Source organism: Triturus cristatus, chromosome 12 (assembly GCF_964204655.1).
Source record: "Triturus cristatus chromosome 12, aTriCri1.1, whole genome shotgun sequence".
In the NCBI taxonomy this organism is placed as follows: Eukaryota; Metazoa; Chordata; class Amphibia; order Caudata; family Salamandridae; genus Triturus; species Triturus cristatus.
This window is the reverse complement of record NC_140595.1, coordinates 289939298-289962070: the sequence shown is the minus strand read 5'-3', so window position 1 is coordinate 289962070 and position 22773 is coordinate 289939298. Positions and strand designations below refer to the sequence as shown.

Below are 22773 nucleotides of genomic sequence, written 5' to 3'. Positions count from 1 at the left end.
TTGGTTATTAATAGATCTTGATTTGGCGAGAACCTCTGCAGCAATGCTGAAGGAATGATCAACCATCTTAATTGCTACTCCTGAAAAACAAAGCTCACGATTTTCGGATATTGGACCAGCCATCAGCCCTCGATAATATGGCCCAAATAACAAGGTTCCTCTGACAAACTCTAGCATTGTAACACCATGTAGAGTGATCATGGGGTCAAACCGATCCCTAACCTAAGGTTAACCAAGTTACAAGGAGCACCTTCTAAACAATGCAGATGTTAATATGTATTCTCCCGCACATGTGGTGCCAAGTTACAGGCCCTCCTCCACCTCAATTTCGATGCCTAGATGTACAAACCACCTGGATGTAGATGCTCAGAGCTTTTGTCTGTGAAAATTGCAAAGAATCCAAGACTTGCAACTCCACCCAAGTGAACACATGACAGCAATGTTCCAAGCATTTCACTGGAGGCTGATAGCCAAATGCAAATGTATCATCCAGAGACCCATCCAGAGGAAAGGCCGTTGGCACCTACAAATGAAACTTCAATGATCTTCTCAGACTAGGACACTGCATTGAAGATTAACACCTCAGTTTGCTTTGCCTTACTACAAGAAAAAAAATCTGTTGGTGGAACATCATGCTTGGTACAAGCTGCCAATATTAGGAACTCTTTTCCTGCCAAGTTAAACAAAATATTCAAGATTATGTGAAATTCAGGAAAATAAGCGAAAATCTGGCTTTTCTGGAGAGGATGACCCATAACGCATGACTCCAAACAAGTGTTCATAATCTGAAAAGAGTACTCTACGCAAGAGTGCCCAAAGTCCCTGGAGTGCTGCAAGCAAACATATGCGTGACTGGCTTACAAGTACCTGTCACGCTTACAAGTACTTTTGGACATCTTATGAAGATTGGGTATCTGAATCCCTGCAATCAGTCTTTCAGGGCCAAATGTAATCCATACAGCCTAGATATGTCCTATTGACTGTTCTGAAAGTATCATTGGCTATTATTTTATCATGGAACCTACCATATGACCAGTATATATTATCAGAAAACTAATTCAGAAAAGAAGTGACTTGCCACCTATAGCAGGCATCTCGAAGGACTCTCATATAGACTATCCCATCCATGATGTGAACAGACCTGCTGCATAGACCTGGCATCTTCGACTCTTAATATAGTGCTTCTCTGCAGGTCCCGACATTCACTATTGAGTTAAAACCTGACATCCCAGGCTTCTACACACAACTGGATGGCTGCAGTACAAGCCGTAAAGGCCGACCTTCTTTCTTTGTCCTACTTTAACGGTCTACTCCCCTTCCTGTATCAATAAGGCTGAGCAGGTGGTCAACCTGCTGTGTGCAGGAGAAGTTACAAGAGGATTGAGGACAAAAATAGAATAAAAGGTTGTTTGTAATCACCTCAAACTTAAGAGGACCTGCAGAATAAATGTGTGTCTGCCAGAGTAGAATCTATCATAAGGGTGTCTAGTTCTCAGACTTCTTAGGAATGCACCACTAAGCATTCCACAAGATGAGTACCTCTGGGCACAGGAATGCACCACTAAGCATTCCACAAGATGAGTACCTCTGGGCACTCGCACGAGACTCATACGCTTCCACATTGGGTTGCTGAAAATTCAACACTGCTAACCAAAAACTCTCCTCTCTGTGTAGACTGTTTCCCAATACACTTTGGTGCTCCACAATGGGGTATGAAGCTTTTGTATTAATAATATTTTAATACAATTGAATTCTTCAGAAGTTGATCTTTAGACTTGCCTTGCCTATCATGAAAGCATACCGTTTTGTTACATTAAGTTTTTCTCCTGTACCGGATTATGAGTTTAACCAAATTCTAAGTTGGGTCTCTGGATCTGGGTGGGTTGTGGCCACTTTGATCACTTCTAAGCAGAGGTAAATTTCTTTAAAAAAGAGAAGGTGTAGGGGTCAAAGTTTTTTTTTCATAAAACCCTCTGACTGTGCTTTCAAATGTGGGGTTGCTCAATACCAAAACTAACTGGCCTCATTTTTACCTTATAACTTTCTTCCACCACCCTACACTTCTCTCCCTTTATTTCACTGCATCTCGCACTTTTCACCTGGCTTTCACCCTTTGCCACTGTGGTCCTGTTTTTCTCCTTTTTCAGGCTTTCTTGCTCTGGTTAACAGTTTGATGATGAAAAAATAAGTCCCGTTCTACAAAAATGGTCGGCGTCCACCACCTGCAACTGTCAGCACAAATTAAGCAATACATTCAAGTAATACATTGTTCGTCAAAACCTTGCAGTGTAAAGGAAGTTTACACTTGTGTGCCTCTGCTACATTTCTTCTGAATGCAGTAAACTTTGTTAAAGATGAGAACAAAACACTGTTAATTAAGATTAAAAGCTCACCTGTAAGTGTAATGATACTCTGTTCCATCACTACAGGAACTCCAACTGATCAGGTCTTTGCCATGTTTGACGTGAGAACACTGGCACGTACCTTGGCACCCACCCCTGCTCCTACCACGGCACGGACTGCCGCTCATACCACGGCACGGACCATGGTACGGACTCGAGCACTCCCTACACCCCCGAGGTGCAGCACAAACTATCCTTGTCAAAATGGAGGAACTTGCAAGCAGGGTAACTGCACTTGTAGAAATGGATTCATAGGCAGCTATTGTGAAGGTAAGGCTCTGGGCGCTGCATGGGACTCGTGATGGCTGGAAGGCTGCAGCCGTGCTTCGGTGACGCCAATTTAAGCACAAGGCATGTGTTCTATAGCACAGGTCTGAGCATGACCTATGGTGACCCTGGTGAATATGAACCTAAATTGCATGAATCTGGTGTAAACAAGAATGTCTTATGGAACATATTGTAGGCTATGTCACGTGCATGGTCCCACTGACGAATCCAGAGCGGCCGCTTTAGGGATTTTTATAAACCAGGTTTATTAACTGTTATCTTTTGCAGAGTCTAGTGCAGTTGTATAGTGGAAATTGCCTGTAGGGGTCTACAATACTTCTACTGCAAACCAAATAAACCTCTTGACCATGCTGGTTGGTTTTCATGACTGTCACCGAGAAGTCTTGTCTCGTTTAATTCTTGTTCTCTTGAAGTTTGAGAATTTTTAGTATTATCCCTTAATTGTTCAAGCCAAGGTATACTTTTTCATTACAATCTTTTCAAAAGATCATTTTATCAACTTTTAAAAATGTATTCTACAAAACATTGAATAGACAAAACCGCCCTCTGAGGTAATTTAGAAAGTACATCTTCAAGTGGTGATTTAGATCCATGTTTAATAAGTGGGAGTTACTTCAGGAAAGTCAAATATTTCATATGTAGAATTGATCAAACAAGCAATTAAAAATCCCCTAATCTAGGACCATCCTTTTTTTTAAAGACTTTTATAGACCAGATGCTTGCCTAGTGCAGATGGAGGAATGATGTCATTTGAAATATGGAAATTGAGCTCTGCCCTCTGTTTAGGTGCTTGAGATTAGCAAGAGGAATTCTAAGACACTTTCTGTTCTACGAAACTTTAGAGAGGATAAAATCCGATTTTTAAGCAAATATGCAAGGGAAACTAAAAGTGTACATTTGATAATAAATATAAAACATAAGGACCTAGAATCTTTGAGTTGCATCTCCACCAACAACACAAACTAAGGAGATGATCAATGCTAATTAGAGAACTTAATTTCTCCTTTACATTAGTATTCGTTTTGATAATGGTACGTATATTGCAGGTATACCAAATTCCAATGATTGCTCAGACAAAAGTAGTGTCTTTAAACATATACTCTAAACAGATGGATTTAAGAGGGAACATTTGGGATTTATCAGAGTTTTGTATCCACAAGCCTAAAAATAAGACTGTTACAGCCAAGTATGTTTGAATAAATGAGTGAGGTGCACACATCTATTACAATATCATGAACATAAGCAGAATGTTTGACAATTTCATCACTAAAATCAGCAACTTTGATATCATTTAAGATACTGTTTAAAGGTGGTTCTAAGCACAAAACAAATAAGGGTGAAAGGGGACAACAGTGTCTAGTGCCACATAAATGAAAATAGGACGAGAATTTAACATTCGTAAAAATACAAGCATTTGGGTTTATATTTAAAACACACATTTTTAATATAATTGGAGGCAAAGAGGTTTTTATTTTTTAATGTGAAAGGCCAATTGATCTTGTAAAGTCTTTCAGCATCAAGTCAAATTGCAGCTGTTGGTGCGTTAAGAGCAGATTTTTTGAAAATATTGGAAAAACATCTACCATTGACTGAGGAAAGTTGTCCTTTAATGAAGCCAGATGGATTTTATATATATGACGATACATGTTTCAAGCCTAGTAGCTAATATTTTGGCATACATTTTGCAGTCACTATTCATTATTGAAATGATCAACAGTCTTTGCAAGAACTGCAATCATTAGTGTTTAAGAATAATTGTAATACAGCTTCTAAAAAAAGTACTCTTCGCTCAACCATCAATTGAAATGAATTGATAGTTCTCATATTACTACTTGCAACATAATGACAACTTTTAGTTTATCAAAATATAAGCTCCTACTTCGTTTCTCAGGAAGTTTTGCAAAATAGTCATCAATATCATTTCGTGATGGGTGTTTTTCTGCATTCAGATTTTAGTAGTAGAGCGGACACGTGGTAGATTGATCCATGTCAACCTCTTTAATCGCCGATTTATATTAAATTGCTCTCTGGTTGTTCAAATACTTTGGCACATTTTACCTGCTTTGTTTTGGCTCTTATTATTTGGCTGGAACGTGTGAAGGATATTAATACTGTTCAATATAGTAAGTTTCTGCCTTTCTAAAATTAGATATCTCAGAAAAACTAGGGATGTGATATTGATGTTCATATGTAATTAGCTTTAATTAAAATTCATTTGAAGCATTACCAGTAACCCTTTTACTATTGATAAACGATATAACAAAAGTTCTTAAAACAACGTGTGTCCAGGTTGTTTGATAAAGATGTAAGAATTTGGGCAAAAATGATTGTGGACAATTAACTCTACTGTAACGCTAGCATTCAATATGAATATTACATTATTGACCTTTCATTTACCATTAACTGTTTCTGTACAATTATGGTATACCTGTTTAGAGCATGATCTGCTAAAAAAAAATAGAACCAATTTCCTATTTAATTATGAGTGTTTATGGATTCACTCCGAAATCTGTTTTTGATTTTTAGATCAAGAACCATGTGTGGATGAATAAATTGTCAGGTTACAAAATGTCCATGAATTACGTAGGATCCAGGGTTAATCACATTTTAAAGCCTTTAAGTTTTGTATTCAGATTTTCTGTCCAGGATTGAGACCATTATTGGATTAGTCACCTCATGCAATTAGATTACCTTTATTCAAAAGGGCTATATTTAATTTAAGTTTGTTACAAAAGGCTGGGTTGCAGTGTAGTGGTCAGTAAGTGTTTAGAATAGCTAATTGAACTATATCAAAATGAAGCATCCAGTGAAATCCACCTACCTTCATTATGCTCTTGTGAAGAATTTAACATTTGTAGATTTAGGACATAAAATGACAAGCTATTTGCGGTCAACACCTGGGGAAAAAACATTACCATCCATTGGATTTTAATTTCTTGGGTTCTACATCATTACAATGGATTGTTGTTTTCCAGAATCTGGTTTTGTGATCCGCTGTAGCTCTGGCAAAATCCTGAGAGATGTAGTTTACTTCCTGACCTTATGATTTCTTTAAGTTAGCAGCCCAAAGAACTTTCATCAGTTCAGTAATCTCCAAAAACAAGATGATGCATCTAGATCTTTTATGCTTATTTCTTCAGGTATTTTTTGCCAAGGTGATGAGCTTTTTGGAGAATGTTGTATTTAGATCCTGAAAGATTTGCTATTGAAGAAATAAAAGATTTCAAGAAGGTTAAGATGTCAGTCTGTGCCCTCAGGTCATACCATCTTAGATTATTATATCCGTGTCAATTTTCCATCTCCTCCACATGTCTTTAAAAATGAAATATTTGCTTTCAGTTTGATCACTTTATGCGATTTCCTGTGTCCTCTTTTCTTTAACATCTGTAATGCAGTTCTCCATGGCAACCCATCTATCATGAATTGGTGAAGTTTTTTTTGTTTGTTGTATCCACGAAAACTTGCAACACCACAACATCATTAATACTTTCATCTAACACGTGGGTGGTGGAGGGTTCGCTCTAATTCATTTAGGTCTAGCAGAAGTGTAATTGTTACTTTTATGGGAGGAAGAGGAAGCATTTTCGAAAGAGATACTGCAGTTAATCCTTCTTTTTTTTTTTTTAGTTTTTTTTTGCTTTTTGCATTAGTGCTTTTAATTCTACCAAGAAAAAATCTGTATAAAGATTTGGCATGGTACTATAAATTAACCATTACATACAGTCCGATTAAAGCCACAGGCATACTCCACTATGTGATAGGATACTACATCTCCGTACAAGAGAGGTTTTGAGCAAAGTACACACTTACAGTGCAATATTGAATGACTGATTTTAAAACCACAATTCAAAATGTCCTTATGAGATGTAGACAATCAAAGAAAGAACAAACCACTAGGACAAGGAAAGCATTTAAACAACTCTGTAAATAAAAAAACTTAATGGGTTATCTGTGAAGGCCATGTCTAGAACATAGGGCGTGTCCCAATGCTTTTGATGTCTCCATCTGGCACCAAATGGTTGGACACCATGCTTGAAGTTATAGGATTCAAGAATGCCTTGATTGAACATGAGACCTCCTTTAAGCTGCCTACTAGTGACTTCCTTTAACCTGCCTACTAGTGGTGGTCAGCAGACACAAAATCACCATCTTTCATGCATGGGGAGGGCGTCCTTTTTTGGTAGTCCTCCCAATACATATTGTTCCTTTCTAATTGACCAGGTGAGGCAGAATAGACCCAGGAAAGGAAAACTAGCAATTACCCCCACACTCGTGCACACTTTTCCATCAGGGTCATTGACTTTTTTTTTTTTTCTCACAAAAATACTTCTGCTTTGGGAGTTTGGAAAAAATCAATGCAGAGTAGTAGGCAAAAAGAATGACCGCTTCATTTAGCTGTAGCAAAAGTGCAACTGCTGCAGCAATAATAAATTCATCGAGTAGGCAGGCTGGATGGCAGTCCTCCGAGGAGGTCTGGGGCCCAGGGGTTTCAGCAAACCCGCTAGAATGGCAGGTCACCATATGTACCTTAAACCAGTTAGGTGCCCTTTCTAAGTATGCATAAGTCATGTTAGAGATGTAAGCCAGGGCTGCAGAAAATTGCAGGATCCCCTTTTTATTTCCCCATCCCCTGTGGATGAGGACAAAGTCCTTTCTTTTGGGGGTGTAATGAGAAGGAGATTGCCAGTCCCCAATCATTTCTGGGCACCAGCAAAATCCCCTTAGAGATGGCCCAGTGCTTAATTCTTGGTTGCCTCAATGAAATGTCAGTGGCCTCACTGGGGGGGGGGGAGGGGTCATTTATCACTTTTCCTGTTGGGGTATTTACACGTCTGTGCCAGACATTTTTTTTTTTTTTTTACACAGCATATGGTTGTTGGATCACTAGAACCCATAAAACCCTTTGTTTCTCGTTAAATGCATTAAATAAATACAAAATAAATATATTTAAGCACTGCGGTAGCGCACTGTAATTTAGACCTTCCTTTCTCAATTTTAATGGTTACTAATTTTTCACAGACAAGCAGTTTAACTCCTAAAACTAAAAAGCACACAAACAATGTGTGGAAATTGTTTTTCATCGAAATGCCGTTTGCGCATCACCAAGAAAAGTGTTTTGATTTATTTTAATCTTGTTAAAATCTATTCCATGTCACTTCAAAGTTACAAAAGAGCGCTTCATTTCTGCTTGACTAATTGCTGATTTAGTTTGAAATATTTATACAGTTCATTTATAGGTATTTAAATATTATTTAAGGGGAAATTACATCCTACAGAAATGTCTTTCACACCAAAAGTTACTTAGTTCAATTTATAAACTCCTCTCAATTTGCAGTTCGAGGAAAAAAAAAATACCAAAAGAATAAGCAACAATTTGTCAGAGGCCAAGGCCGGACATATGAGCTGTCTTTAAACTCGCAGCAAATTTGACAAAGGGAACCTTTAAAAGCATCCCCAATCGCTCATTCACCTTTGGAACTACAGCATGGTTATTTTGGGCATGCTGCAGCACCCCCTGCACCCCTACTTACAGTGCCTATGTTTGATTAGGACACTGCAGGTAGCATGACTTCAGTGGCGGCTGCTAACCCATAAAACTGGTAGGGCGAACGTTTGACCCACTGACTAGCACTGATGAAGACCAATAGTGCCCTGATGTTTAACGGCAAAGCTCTGTTGTGGTCTGTTTTAAACAGTGTTTATAATGAGCGACTATTGGGAGCTCTGCAGTTGAGCCTGAAGGCACTGGAAGTTTCTCGCAGTGCCTGTCAGTGAGTTAAACTAAGATTAAATAAAAAGGTTTACTTGCCCACTGGCTCGGTGCTCCTCTCCTTCTCAGTAGTCCGTGGCTCCTGCATCGGCTCCCAGAGCCTCAGCCAACTCCCTCCTACCAATACAGACTCTACTCCTGGGTGCTCAGGCAGAATCAAAAGCACCAGGATTGGCTGGGGTGGGCTGGCTCGATGCTCCCTCAGGCATTGGGGTCCTCTGCCTGCTCTCCACCCAGCTGTCTAAGAAAGCCCGGTTGGAGAGGTTTAAGGTGAACCTGTCCCTTTGGCCATCGCAAGACAGCTGGACAAAGTGACTCGCACACTTTAAACTTGAGTGCACTGCACACCGCTCCACTCTGCTGCCAATCTGCACCATTGGCCCAACCCTCACTCTGCTGCAGGCATGAAAAATAACATTGTTAATTTGTTTTATTGCGATTTTATTTTATTTTTCATGTTTTGATCACTTGCAGTGGAGGGGCAACGCTCCCCCGCCCCAATGGAGAAACCGCTGCTGCATGTTTGACAGTTAATGATTAGTCGTGATCGGAAGAGTGGAAACATGGTGTGCGCTTGATAAGGAGTACCCACTCTTTGTTACTAATGGTCTCCCCGATTTCACGGATGGACAAACACTTGCTCTCTCACACTAGCTGTCATCAATCTGCTCCCGAGTACCCTCCCAACTTTTGACAGGTGATGGCTGTTTTGAATAATCTCGCTTGCTCCAGATAGACCTGTTCATCCCCGGCATGGACAGCATTCAGTTTGTGGTCGAAGTGCATAGCCTTAATGACCAGTTTGAGCAGGTTTGTTGCCTTGACAGTCTTTTTTTTCATTAGTGATATCGCTTTGTCTCCCTTCCTAGTGCTTGCTTGCCTCAAGCTATGGAATAGGGCTGCATTAAAACCTTTATTACAGGGTTGCGTTCGTTTACAGTGTGATCTAGTGGCATTCTTAGCGAGGAGTATTCTGAAATCCAGTTGTGGAAATTGAGTTCCTCTCATCCAGGTCCAAGAATTGTAAAGGTAGACAAAACCGCTCTTGTGTGACATAGTGGACGACTTTCCTTCAAGAATGAACATTAATTAAACTGGCACCTTTCATTAATCCTAGCTAAAGTCTACAGGTTCCATTGACCATCATGGACCAGAAGCTTCTCTATTAGTGGTTCTGCCAGACATATCATGGTTTCCAATAGCTAGTCGCTGGCATGCAAGGGAAGTCTTGCTTAAGAGTTCATTATGGCACCTAATAAAAAGTTAGTTGGAAGTGTCTCCAGATAAGGTCTATACTGAATTAAGTTCTTCCAGTAGAGTTGTATGATTAATCTAAATCAAAGAAAATCGGTTGAATGCGTCAATGAGGGCCTTGGGAGCTGAGTTGGACCATGCTCCAACTTGGTGGGGGCTTGCTGGATGGGAGCATCTGGCAATCTGGTGTGGAATGTTCTTAAAATGCACCATAATTACTTTGGTTTTGATGGGGCTGAGGTTCCACCTATAAATTACTCTGGAACACTCTCTGGAGGATGGACCATTGGTTCCTGCTTGGCAGTGTAGTGGGAGTACACCTATCAGAATCCCTACTTAAAATACAATTTGCGAGCCCAATAATGCAGGACTCCTAAGGATCACAGACTCCAATCTTTTGTTAGTCAATTTATTACGAAGCCAAAAATAGTTGGACATACAGACACCTGAAGACGAGGTTGTAGAAATACATCGGAACTAATACAAAACCAAACCTACGGGCAAAGTTAACTCGAAGCATAAACAGAATGACAACTTCCAGAAACAGAACGTAGGCAATAAGTGCCCCCACGTCTGTCGGACTTCATCACAGGTTCATAAGTGAACAGCATAAATCTATCCCTACACTATCACTAAGGTGACTTCCCTGCTTAGCATTTCCCCAGGCAAGTTAGGAAAAAGTAAAGGTGTCGGCGTGTGCAGACTTCCTAAGTACATTCGCGTTGTATGGGTCAAGTAGCTTAAGCTACGAAGCTCGTTCTAGGCTGTTCCTCTTCGGCTAGTGTCTCCCGCTCTTCTCCCAACTCAAACCCCGGGACACTGTCCCTAATCCAAACTTCAAAATCAGACCATACCCATTTGGTTATCCTCATCGGCCCCTTACCCCCTGAGCATCTTCCCATAGGTGAATTTTCACTCCACCTCTGCTCTCCCAGCTCCTGGCGTGATGACCTTGCTTCCCAGGCCTGTTCCAGAGAAAAACAGTCTCCCGATATCAGCTTCCCATACGTGCATTGTATCCACTGCTCTTCGAACCTAACTCCTAATGCAAAAGTGTTATTCTAACAATGATGAATTCACCACTTGCAAAAATAGTGAGGAAGAACAGACTCAACATGCACATAAATTCAAACCTACATGTTAAACCCCGCTAGAGTGCGACCAGGGTAAAAGTACATTCTCAGGCCTACAGAAATCGGCCAACATTAGAAAATGGCATACAAGCCTCATGAGATTACATATAAATAAATGCTTGCCAAGCACTTCTAATTCACCACGTTACATGAGCACATCAAATATGTAACTAGGCATACACAATTTGTTGCATGTTAGGCTTTTAGCTGAGCATAACTGTTATATAATGCGAACATCTTTCACATTCATGTAAATGCAACTAGAACACGACACCTTCAAATTATTATGGTACACTTTTAACACCATTAATTTAATCTGACAAAAGAATAAATGCAGGTGCAGCCTACTCGTGATTCTAATTCAGGCCCCAGCTTTCTGTGTTTACTGATTTTTACAGATAAATACAGACCGAAAACCATGTGTTTCCGGTCTGCAATTATTTTTTAAAAGCAGAAAGATAGAGAATTGTGCTTTTTATGAAAGACTCTCCACGCTGCCTTTCTTGAATTCCAGCCAAAAGCTGAGCAGATAGGCAGCATGGGGAGTTACAAAATAGGATCATATTTCCTTAAATACAGACATATATTAACATATATTTGTAGTATAACACTAATATATACCTGTGGGTGTAGTGTTTTGCTGTATAGTGTTATGTGGCTGCTTAATTTGCTAAAATACGACTGGCATCCATGTATGAGTGCATGCCTAAGAGTTAAATAAATGTGGATTTTACGATTCCATTTATTGTGAAAACACGAAATAAATATGGATAAAAACCAATAAGATGGGTAAAAAATAAATATGGATAAATACAGACGGAAATGTTAAAAAAAAAAAAAAAAACATGAAACCGGGAGGTCTAATTATAATGCACCCCTACAAATTAAAGGGCACGTCTGCGCTCTATCAGTTTCAAGGTGGTAGTAATCTCTTGTGTTTAAAGAAGGTCGTCTTACTTTTTTTTCTATCTCCAGATATACGAGTTCTGCTCAGCTGTGATGAAAATCAGATGACTGTTTCTGTGCTGAAGGATATTTTTGGGTTATACGGCACACCTACAAGTTTACTCCATTTAAACCGTGCCGATTGTAAGCTCAAAGAGGTGACTCTAGGAGGGCAGATCTATATGTCTGCCAAGCTGACCCATGTGAACCGCACGGATTGTGGGACCCAAATCCAGGTGAGGTAAAGGTCTGGATGTAAGATTCCAAATGGAAGATGTGGAGAAGCTTAGACTGTTTGGCTCATGAGAATTCATCCTGGAGTTCTTTATTTTTTCTTTAGTTTTAGTTAAACACTAGGTCACTTATAGCTGATTTTTACCAGATACCACACAACCCATCTGTGCACAAATGGTGAAAGGACATGTTCTGATTCCGAAAGAAGCAAAAAACGCATTGAACTGTCAAACATTTAGTAAACTCTAAATGGCTGTTGGCACATATTCAACAATCCTATGTAGCGGATCATTTAAAATCTTGCAACAGTTTTCCCTTAAATTTTCAAAGGCATTTTAACATAATATGAATTCTATTTACTATTTTTAAAAGCCCACGTCTCAAAAATACAGTAATTGAGAAAAGTTTTGTAAGTCTCGTATAGGGTAGGAGAATAAATGGATACTATTAAGAAATGGGTACACATTGACGTAAGTTATTCCAATAATAAAATATTTAAGAGCAAAAAGCCCTATACTGGCACAGCATTGTACGCCAACCTGAAACCTCTATTTAGCACCCACCCACTTGATCAGCTCACCTTCTTGCAAAAGGATGAAACCTGGTGCAGAGCAGTAAAGTGCCGAAACCCTAAGGTATCATCTGAACCAACTCCTTAGTGGTTCATGAAACCTTTGAAAACAACTGGTTAGGATTGCCTTCAAGAGACTTGCACAAGGACGGTTCAGGGGTTAACCCTATGAGCATCGGACTCTGGTTCTAACCCACTCTTTCCCTGACTTAAACGCTTCTGCTGTACAGTTCCCAGCACACTGTAGAAACACAACTGCTATGGGTATCACTTGTCTGAACTGCCAATGAAATAGAAAACATTGTGCTAGATATTGGTAGTATAACTTTTGTTGCTAGGATGGATTTGATTTGTCCATGTACATCCCTCATCAGAGTCCCCATTTTGTGTGTTACCTTAGTTGCATACTTGGGTGAATAAAGGTAGAACTTGAAATTAAATTATATTTTCTTTTTCAAGTAAAGTAAATCTAGGGGTATGGCATTCACAATCTCAAAAGCGATTCAGATTGCAACTCTTCAATTTCTTGGTGCGTCTTGGATACGAGAAACCTTTAAATTAACGGGTGCAAAATACACAGGCAGCTGTCCAATCAAAGACCTCATGCGATGCCTTCTGCGCTAGTTGTGAGAAAGGTACAAGACGGGTTGGTGACAATCTAATTTGCAGGACCAGTAGCAACCTTGAGTGGGTTATCAGTTCTTCGATCACCCCCTGGTTTTCTAGATGGGGAAATTTGCGCTAGCTAGCCTATCACTGACCTTAATTTTCAGAAATGTTTGAGTTGCTAGGCGCGCCCATTTTGACGGCCGTTTGGGCTGGGGCAAGTTTCCATTAAAAACATTTTCTATAAAGCGGAAAAAACAATCTTTCTGTTTAGTGTGGCATAGTGAACCAATCTCTATAATTTTCAAGTGAAGGATAGGGATGTGGGAGTGTGGATAACTACCTTTTTGGAGGAGGTTTCTCCAGAAAAGGGGCAAGAAATGTTCAAGTGCTTTCAAATTACTGAATTGTTAAACCTGCAACTCAAAAGCAGTTGTAGACAGACCTCGATTTTACTTGCACATACTTTGTCGAGTGGATTGTAAAATATTTCTAGTACACAGTATACTACAGTCTGCCCATTAATAGACTTTTGCTTTAAAGTTATATTTTAGTCCACCATAAAAATATGAAATGAAATAAAAGCAAGAACACAAACCCAATTAGGCCACTAAAGGGTGAAGAACATCTGGGGATGTTTGGAGTCGTCACTTAAATGTCATTAATGTCGGTCTTCTCTTGCTTGAAATGTGAATCATTAGTCCTGTGGACATTAAAGTCCCATTTCAAAGTAAATTCTGAGGGTGCCTCGAATTGACCAGTGCTTGGTGCCTGCACTGATTTGGAGGTGAACCATAATTTTAATGATTTGAAAGATTCTTAAAGTAGAAGTTTCAGCAAACTTGGCAGATGTAATACTGATGGATTACTTGCCGGGATCTTCCTTTGTCAATTTACTAAACAACCATTGCATGTCGGAAAGGCCTAGAGTTCCTTGAAGCAATATGAAAGGCATAACAGGAAAGTATGATTTGATGGCAAGTAATTGAAACCCAAGTAAGATCATGCCACCTGGCGCTTGATAGCAATGCTTGATGAGAAATTGCAAGCAAGTACAACAAATGGAAAAAGAATACGACCCATTGGTTAGGAAGAGGCAACAGCTGATTGTAAAATGCAACTGAATGTTGTGCATCAAACTCCTGAGGATGTGCCCAAGGATTATTTATGAGGGGGGATGATACTCCATGATTGTGAAGGATCCAAATGCTTGACCAGTGATGGAGCACACTCTGGGGTTTTACTGCAGGTTGTGGATACATTTGTGAGTGGGGCGGAGGTTGGAAAAAGCTTACTAGATGTATTAACCCTGGACTAGTCTCTTTTTGTTGTCCTTCCTTCCACAGGTAAACGGATCCCATCTGATTTACTCTAACCAGATCCAGGCTGATCTGCCTCTGCCGACTGGCATGGTTGTCCGTACGTCAAATGTCTCAATCAACTTTTCCTGCATCTTCGAATATGAGAAAATCGCTTCTTTACCCTACTCTATTTCTGCCCAACAAATGTAAGTTTTGCTACTTCCTTTTACCCTTAGCTGTCCAAAACACTGGAAACTGCTTGTTTAAAAACATTTTTTTATCCTTTTTTTCTTTTCAATATTCATATTCACATTGTCTATGGGTGCTTCATATTAGTCTTTCTTGGGGGTTTGAGGGGAGGTCCCCATGGGCTCAAAAGTGTAAATATGGGCTGTTGGGAGTGAAAAGTACTATTGGAGTGTTAGATCAGTGCACTTGGTGGAACTGTTAAGTTTCGACCCTGTCTGATGCGTCCCGTCAGTGGAACCTGTGTGATCTGATATATAATTCCAAAGACTGGAGCTTTGCAAGCGAAGGGAACTCGTCCTTAGCATTCTCTCTTCACCTGGTAGAATATCATTCCGGTGAAGCAGTCAAAAGAAAGACTTGCTGCCCACACACAGGACAGTAGCTACTTTGAGGGTTTATTGAGAAAGAGGAGGGGAACCTCCTTTTTAGGTCTAGCATTTAAGACCTCTTGTATATACTTTAGTATATCCGCTTAGGGACTTTTTTTCTGTTCAACTGCCTCTATTTAACTGTCTAAATAGAAACACCCCGTAGAGTACAGTAAAATACCAGAATTGCTTTCTTCTTTTTCAATTGCCTCGGTCTTGATATAAAATGACTAGTAGAGGTCAGTAAAATACCAGAATTGCTTTCTGCTGAAGGACTTTCTTTTTATTTTTCTGGCAACTGCCTCTATTTAACTTTCTTATAGAAAACGACCAGCAGAAGTCAGTAAAATACCAGAAGCACTTTAGCATTCTCTATATTACAGCCCATAGAAATTGTCTTCCACGAGCACCCATATACAATATTATTATTTCAAATCTTGTATTTTCAGTGATATGACCACTGAAGGCCCTGATTTTATATAAACAGAGCTTTGGACTATACCATTTCCTGCTGAAAGGCAATATTTCTCTCCAGGTGTTCCCATACCTGTCATTTTACGCAGTTTGGTGCTTACTTTCCCTCCATGTTAAAGAACAGTAGATGTTTCAGCACCGAGGCTAATGTGCTGCATAGCTATATACATATAAGGTCCCAAAGGCGAGACCGATTGCATTGCAAATTCTTGTTTCACTTAACACTCTGGGCCTAGGTTGCACCTCATTGGTTCCAATGTAACTCTTAAATATAGCACTAGGCAACATAAAAGAAACCAGTCAACCTTTTGAAAAGGACCTTTAGCATTCTCTAGATTCCAGTCCATAGAAACTGTCTTCCATGAGCACCCGTAGACAATATTTTTTTCAAATCTTGTATTTTCAGTGATATGACCACCGAAGGCCCTGATTTTATATTAAAAACAGAGCTTTGGACTATACCATTTCCCGCTGATATGCAATGTTTCTCTCCGTGTGTTCCCATACCTGGCGTGTCTCACAGTTTGGTGCTTACTTCCCCTCCATGTTAAAGAACAGTAGATGTTTCAGCACCCAGGCTAATGTGCTGCATAGCTAAATACATATAAGGTCCCAAAGGCGAGACCGATTGCATTGCAAATTCTTGTTTCACTTGTTAATACTCTGGGCCTAGGTTGCACCTAATTGGTTCCAATATAACTCTTAAATATAGCACTAGGCAACATAAAAGAAACCAGTCAACCTTTTGAAAAGGACCTTTCACTGTTGGTGTAGCGGTGTTTAAGTAGCTTTTGAACAGTTTGACCTAAACTTTTGTTTATCTGCAGATTATGCAGCAGACGATGGATTAGGTGGCAAGTGCAACAAATCCATAACTGTGCAAAAAACGCAGCGACCAAACAATCACATAATTCCAGTGGCCCTTTTCTCATCCAACGTCCCCATTCATTTTGCAAGCAGCAGCATGCCTGGCCGCATCCTCTTAGCTATGAATTAAAGTGTAGTGTGCTTTAGGCTCTTATTTACATACTGTTTCTGAGGTAAGAGTATTTTCTGCTCCTTGCGTATTGCACTACACTTTCTCCTCCTTGCCTCAATCAGAACTTTCCATATACCTCAACCTGAATATTAATGCAACCTCTGGTTCTTGGCTGTTTGGCATCAATGGGTTTGATCCTTAAAGCATCTGGCAACAAGTATGGGTTCCTCATAGATCTCAAACTTCTCCCCCCCCCCCCCCCCCCTGGATTGCTAGAGGACTGGTTCTCACTAGCTGCAGTCACAGGGAAGCCAGGGCTCTTGGACTTATTATCCAGCCGCCCCGATTTGTAGGTAGGCACTCTATTCTCGATGAATTCTATGGTTTTATCTGACTCTCCCTCTGATGGGGAGGGATGTTGCTGATCGGTTACCTTCAGCTTGGATGTCGGACTAATGTCTCCTTCTGACCAATGACTCTTGCTCCTTCTATCAAACTATGATCTTCCATTTGGATTATTGTGAGACCATTTTGACGTACTTTCTTTTACATCTTTTCCTGCGCTTCTATAACAGGGTCCCTGGTATTGGTATAAAGGAGCGAAGTGTGTGCTCATCTGTTGTGTTCCTATGAAGTCATCGATTTCCAGTGAGGAACCATGACTTTGGTTCAGTGAGGACAGCTGGAGGAAGCACAAGACCAGGCTCCTGTCATGCACAATCAATGTTACAAAGCGAATGTGTATCTAGCGCTAAAGCGAAGTCTGCTTTCTCTTCTTTTAGATTTGTTTTTTAACTTTCATTGGGTACTCAATTTTCCCTCTTCCACTTTTTCACCCACTGCTCCTACATAGTACTTATTTCTTATTTGTATGTGTGTAAAGGGGTTCTTTCTTTAGCCCGTTCCCTGCTCCCTAATGCTGCTTCATATTTCGAGTAGAGAGTCCTATGCACCCAACATATTGTGCCACATTCTCACCTATGTTACGGGTCTCCAGGAGAATGAAGCCATGTCCTCCACCCATTTCTTTGGCTATACCCCAAACCCAAGCGTGCCTCCAGCAAAGCGATTGCTCCCTTCGTCCTTCACAGCCTAATGTTAAGTCTGCACCCTGCATTCCCGCTCAATGGCTCGAACGCACTTTGGCAAACCGAGACAGTGGAGCTGAGATGCCTTCAAACTCCTGACATTATCCATAATCCGAGTTTTTGGAATGCTATGTGGCCCTCTAGTACCCTGGAAAGGATGCTAGACTACTCAAAGCCTCGTTAAGTCTGGTTATGGTCCCTTACCCACCCCTAATTCTGTTCCTGTTTGGTAACCTCTAGTAAACGCTGCTCCTCTCCTCTAAAGGAATGGGTCCCAGTCTTGTCCTCCAGTATGTAGGTGATATGTATATTAAATCATTCATTTGATCAAGTTGCCATTCATATTTACCTATTCTGGCTAAAGTCGTCCTCTATGTCAAATTTTGCAGTCTCAAATCTATGCCCATCAATTTTAGCAGATTCAGTTCATCAGGAATTTGGGCATTAATTCAGTCCGTCAAATATTCAGGCTAACAGCTGTCCTGCAGTATCACCGTCCTCTCCCTGAGCATATCAACAGGAAATCGAAGAAAGGCCAGAAACGAACCCGCCTAATACCGCTCTATTCTACCATAATTTATAGTAAAATCAATATCAAATGTATCAAACTTTTGGGCATCCAAGTCCGCTGATTGGACAATCGGGGATCATCCTTTTAAGTTCTCACGAAAGTGTCTTTTGGGTTATGACCCTTGTCCGTTCCGGTTCACACAACAGTCTTTGTTCGGAATACTTGGACGACGTCCCAGACTGTCCTTGAAAGGTACATATTCATCTGGGGTCAGGTCCATGCCACTGTGTATCTGTTGTCAGCGCAGGCGCACTTCAACTAAGCCTTGTTCAGCGTTCGCAGTCGGGTTAGGCACCAAAGTCAGCCATCTTTCGGCAGGCCAAAATGGTCAACTTCAGCAAAGAAACACAAACGTAATTAATACATAAAAATAACTAATCAAATGTTATTCCCTCGCTAATACCCATATGTGTATGTATTTATCTAGCCAAAAGCAACACTCAATCCAGTTTATACTTTCAAAATAAAGCACGAATCACAATTACATCACAAAAGCGACATAGATCATGCAATATCCTAATTATCTATAATTAGTATGCGTACGAATTTTAGTTCACGTAATTAATTAGGCCATGCAGATGCGAACCCCACGTGTATTTCGGTCATTAATAAGGTTGATTAATTTCCACATCACTCCAAACCATTAATACGATTATAATTAATCTAATAAAACGACATGCAAAATGGGGTGGGTATACGAAATTTTGCATAACCCGCTCCAGCGTAGGCAAAGCATGCTAATGGGAATTCTGCACCAATTTGTTCATTCCCATGTAGATCCAACCTCCATACAAACTCCCCTCCTTTCAGAGCATGAGGATGCAAAGATACCACTTCAAGCAAATTCAATGGTTCAATAAGCAGTAAATAGATATCATCCTTAAACACTGGAATCTGATGAAATGGGAGCTCAAGTAAACTTTATTTTGCCCAAAACCCATTGATGGCACAGACACAACAGAAAAAAATGTTAAGATGTAAGTAGTTTATTTTAACATTTGCGCCAATACTGCGAATTAGCTTGACATTTTGTTTTGTCGGGTGCTAGTATTTGTTAAAAAATTAAGTCCATTATTATTTTGACTAACCACTTGAGTTACCATTTAATGCATTATGAAACGTGATCATTATACCCCATACTACGATCTCTAAAAATGAAACTTCCTAGACTCTTCTCTCCTTTGACTTATCCAAAACCTCATTTTACTACTTTGATCTCCCTAATAACCCTTTCTAGACTCTTCCCTCCTCTAGCCCTACTTTGACTCATCCCAAACCTCATCCAACTAATATGATCTCCCAAATAATACTATCTAGCCTCTTCTCTATCCCTCCTTTATCCTATTAAATCAAACTTAACAGACTCACATGTCCACCGCTCAAATTATCAATTTATATTTCCCTATGCAAATCCACCATTAATATCAATTTATATTTCCCTATGCAAATCCACCATTAATCCTTTGGGTTCTGGAGTAGCGTTCCACTTGCCAAAAAGCGCTTCAAAGTCTCATCAGTGGTAGTAAGCACTATATAAGTTCAACTACAATATGTAAGAAATAATGTGAACTGTAATGTTTTTTGAAAAACACTTACACAATGTTACTTGAAATAGTTCCTTTTTTAATTGCCTTATTAAAAAAAAAATGGCAATCGTTAAACATCTCAAAGATTTTTATATTTGACACCAGAGAACAAAATCAGAAGACTTTTGAAGAATCTAATAAGTGGTGTCCATTTATTTGCTGGACTGATCTGTGGCTTTTAGCCCCTAGGTTCTATCTGCTTTTAGAGGTTGTTTTGGGTTTCTAGACAAAAAATTGTGCGAGGTTGCCTTAATTAAAGGAAAAAAGCGTCCAAGGTTTAAGGAATCTATTGACTAAGATGCGAGACATCAAAGAGGTCTTGGTGTACTCATTTCCTGTACATGCACCCTATCCATCCCCATCTTGCCAGTTTGCTAAGGTGGATGCAGTATTTTACTGGCATGTTAAGAACCTGTGCATTATGACCTTGAGGTGTATCCTTGTAATGCAGCACGTGTCCTTCACAGGGATTCCTTTGAAGCATAAGAGTTATGGTGCTCTCACTCCCACCGCAGCCAACCTGCCATCAAACGCATGTTATAAGCAACAGGTTGGGTCTGCGAATACCTTTGGTCACTTGCAAGCTTGAGTTACCTGTATATGCACCATGCTGGTGTTTCAGAAACCAACATTGTAAATATACGAGACATTTATGACTTTACACCCCCCCCCCATTCCTGCACAGCCTCAATGAATGCAAAGTGCATTCAGTGAAATATGGAACGGGTGCTTTAATCAGCCGCTCCAAGAGCATTGTGCAAGCGGCACCCGCCTGCACTTTAGAGAGGGGGCAGAGATCCCCTTGCGGGTAGGTGCAATGGGTGACCGCACCAGCTGGCAGGTGGAGTTCTGGGGGGTGTCAATGGGGCCACTTTGTCCCTTTCAGATGGATTCCCTTGGGGGTGCACTGACAGTGCAAAATCTTTTGTTGTGCACTGTCCTTGCACCTCCTGTCGGCTTCTTTGCCTGTGCGCTCATGTTCATAATATGGCGTAGACGCAAAGGCAAAAAATATTCCCTCATTTGTATGAGAACATGCCCTAGTGCAAGCAAGGGAATGCCCTCTTGAGATATTACTGGTGCTACTTGTGTGCCAGCACTATCGGTATTACAGAAGGGAACGCATAAGCGTCTGCTGCCCCCTCTGTATTAAAGTGCCCTGGGGGGCGCACAAAGTGGGCACACATGCCTCTTGAGTCCCCAGGGCACTTGTGTAATACGGCCCCAGATCTGTTTATTTCCTGGTGCTGTTCACAGTAATTTGTGACTTTGTCTAACCGTATGTGGTCTATGCCTGTCCCGATCTTGCAACAGTCATAGCTGGAGGTGGAGACTGTATTTGGGAAGCCCTTGTTCAGCAGGTGGTTCTTGCTGTCCACTGAAGCGTTTTGCCAATTTCTGAAATGTATTTGTCGCGTTACTCGTGGCTATTTTTGTTGTTTTTTGTAGTGCAAACATGTTAACTTTTGGCCAAAACGGAGTACCATGACGCATGCAGACATACAGTGGAAAACACTAGTACTTGTTATGTAGTACTATATGGAGAGTTGAAGATTTTGATTTGTCAGTTTTTGGGATAACATGAGACTTGTCCTTCTGTCCCACATCAAGTGTAGTATTGAGTTTTGGAGTTAACATTTTTGGGGTGTGGCACAAATTTTAAGGACTGCAATTAGCAGTAGTCTTGCCCTCCTACGTGGTTGTTGCATTTTTAACACCGGAGGTTATTGTTTTGAATAGGTTTTGTTTTGAGACGTTTCCAGAAAAGAAGGTACAACTGCTCTCTTAAGGCTGTTTAGTCTGCATAGGAGTCTGTGTTCTCCAAGTTTTAGAATGGATTCAAATGGATTGTCAAATCAAGTGCTATTGAGGTCTTTCTCTCCAGGGGATGGACAGGACGTCAGTCTCTGTATTGCGGGTGTGCTGTCTTAGGCTATGCTTGCCAAGGATCTGCCTCCTTGTACTTTGCATTTGAAGCACTGTTGGCAGTCTGTGTTTTGGCTTATGGAAGATTCCCGCTTGACGACCCATTGGTCCGGGCTGTTGTAACCTGTGATCTGCCAGCTTTATTGGCACCAATGACCATAGTGTTCACTGTGGCTTCAACTGTGGGTATTTGGCACCTTTGTCTACCTTTCAAGCAGAGGGATCATCTCTACATGTAGTGTTCTGGTCGCTTTCCTTTATTTAACTTGAAATAGTTTAGGATGCAAGCTTGGCACAGTGGGGTCAGTGAGCAAGAGATGTGACATGCAAGCAAGGTTAATGGGGTATGCAGGTGTGTTTGCTCCTCCCCCCCGCACCCCCCCCCCCCCACCATCCTCCAACCATGCAGAGACAGAGGTGGGGATCTGTGATTGAGTGGTAGTAAGATGCAAAGAGTCTTCGGGTATAGCTTGAAATGCTGCAAGAATGGAGAAAAACTCAGGTTTACTGCAGTCATTCCACTGTCTTGGAGCGTATAAGTCGAATGCCTTGTCCCTTTCTTTGAGGTCAGGAAGTGAGGGACTACCCTATTACTACTTCCTGGGAAGTAACTGTTTCCAGGTTACAGGCGACTGAACTCTCTAGAATCAAATTCATTTTCCCAGTATTGTTCCCTTTGACTTGGGACCGTCAGACTCTGATCAGGTACTAAAACCATTTGCCAGCTTCGTCCGAGAGACTTGCGTTGCTTGCTTTGTGTGGTTGGCTTGATAACTTCTGGTTCCTACTTGGGAGCTTTTGCTGCTGAGCTATGAGGGACGAACAGTGGCATAGCCAGGGGGTCATTGGCCATCCGGCAAGCCAATGAAAATAGGATTCTGGTTTAGAATCGATACACAGCCATACTACAGGTGCAGATGTCCCTTCAGACCATTGGGGCCTGGTGCCACTGCGCCCATCTTTCAAGACAGCCTATGTTAGTGGCTACAGCACTGATTCAATCCTCTGTGCTGTTCCGGGGTCTACAG

General features: G+C 40.7%; 1 protein-coding gene across 1 annotated transcript in view; it reads left to right on the top strand.

Annotated features, from left to right (window-relative positions):
- The window catches only part of LOC146775889 (uromodulin-like), a 64158-nt gene that overhangs the window by 19631 nt on the left and 21754 nt on the right, over positions 1-22773 (top strand). The window contains exons 3-5 of the mRNA XM_085640042.1: positions 2430-2672; positions 11823-12028; positions 14550-14710. Of these exons, the coding sequence (XP_085496168.1) occupies positions 2430-2672; positions 11823-12028; positions 14550-14710 (610 nt within the window). The remainder of the gene's footprint in view (positions 1-2429; positions 2673-11822; positions 12029-14549; positions 14711-22773) is intronic.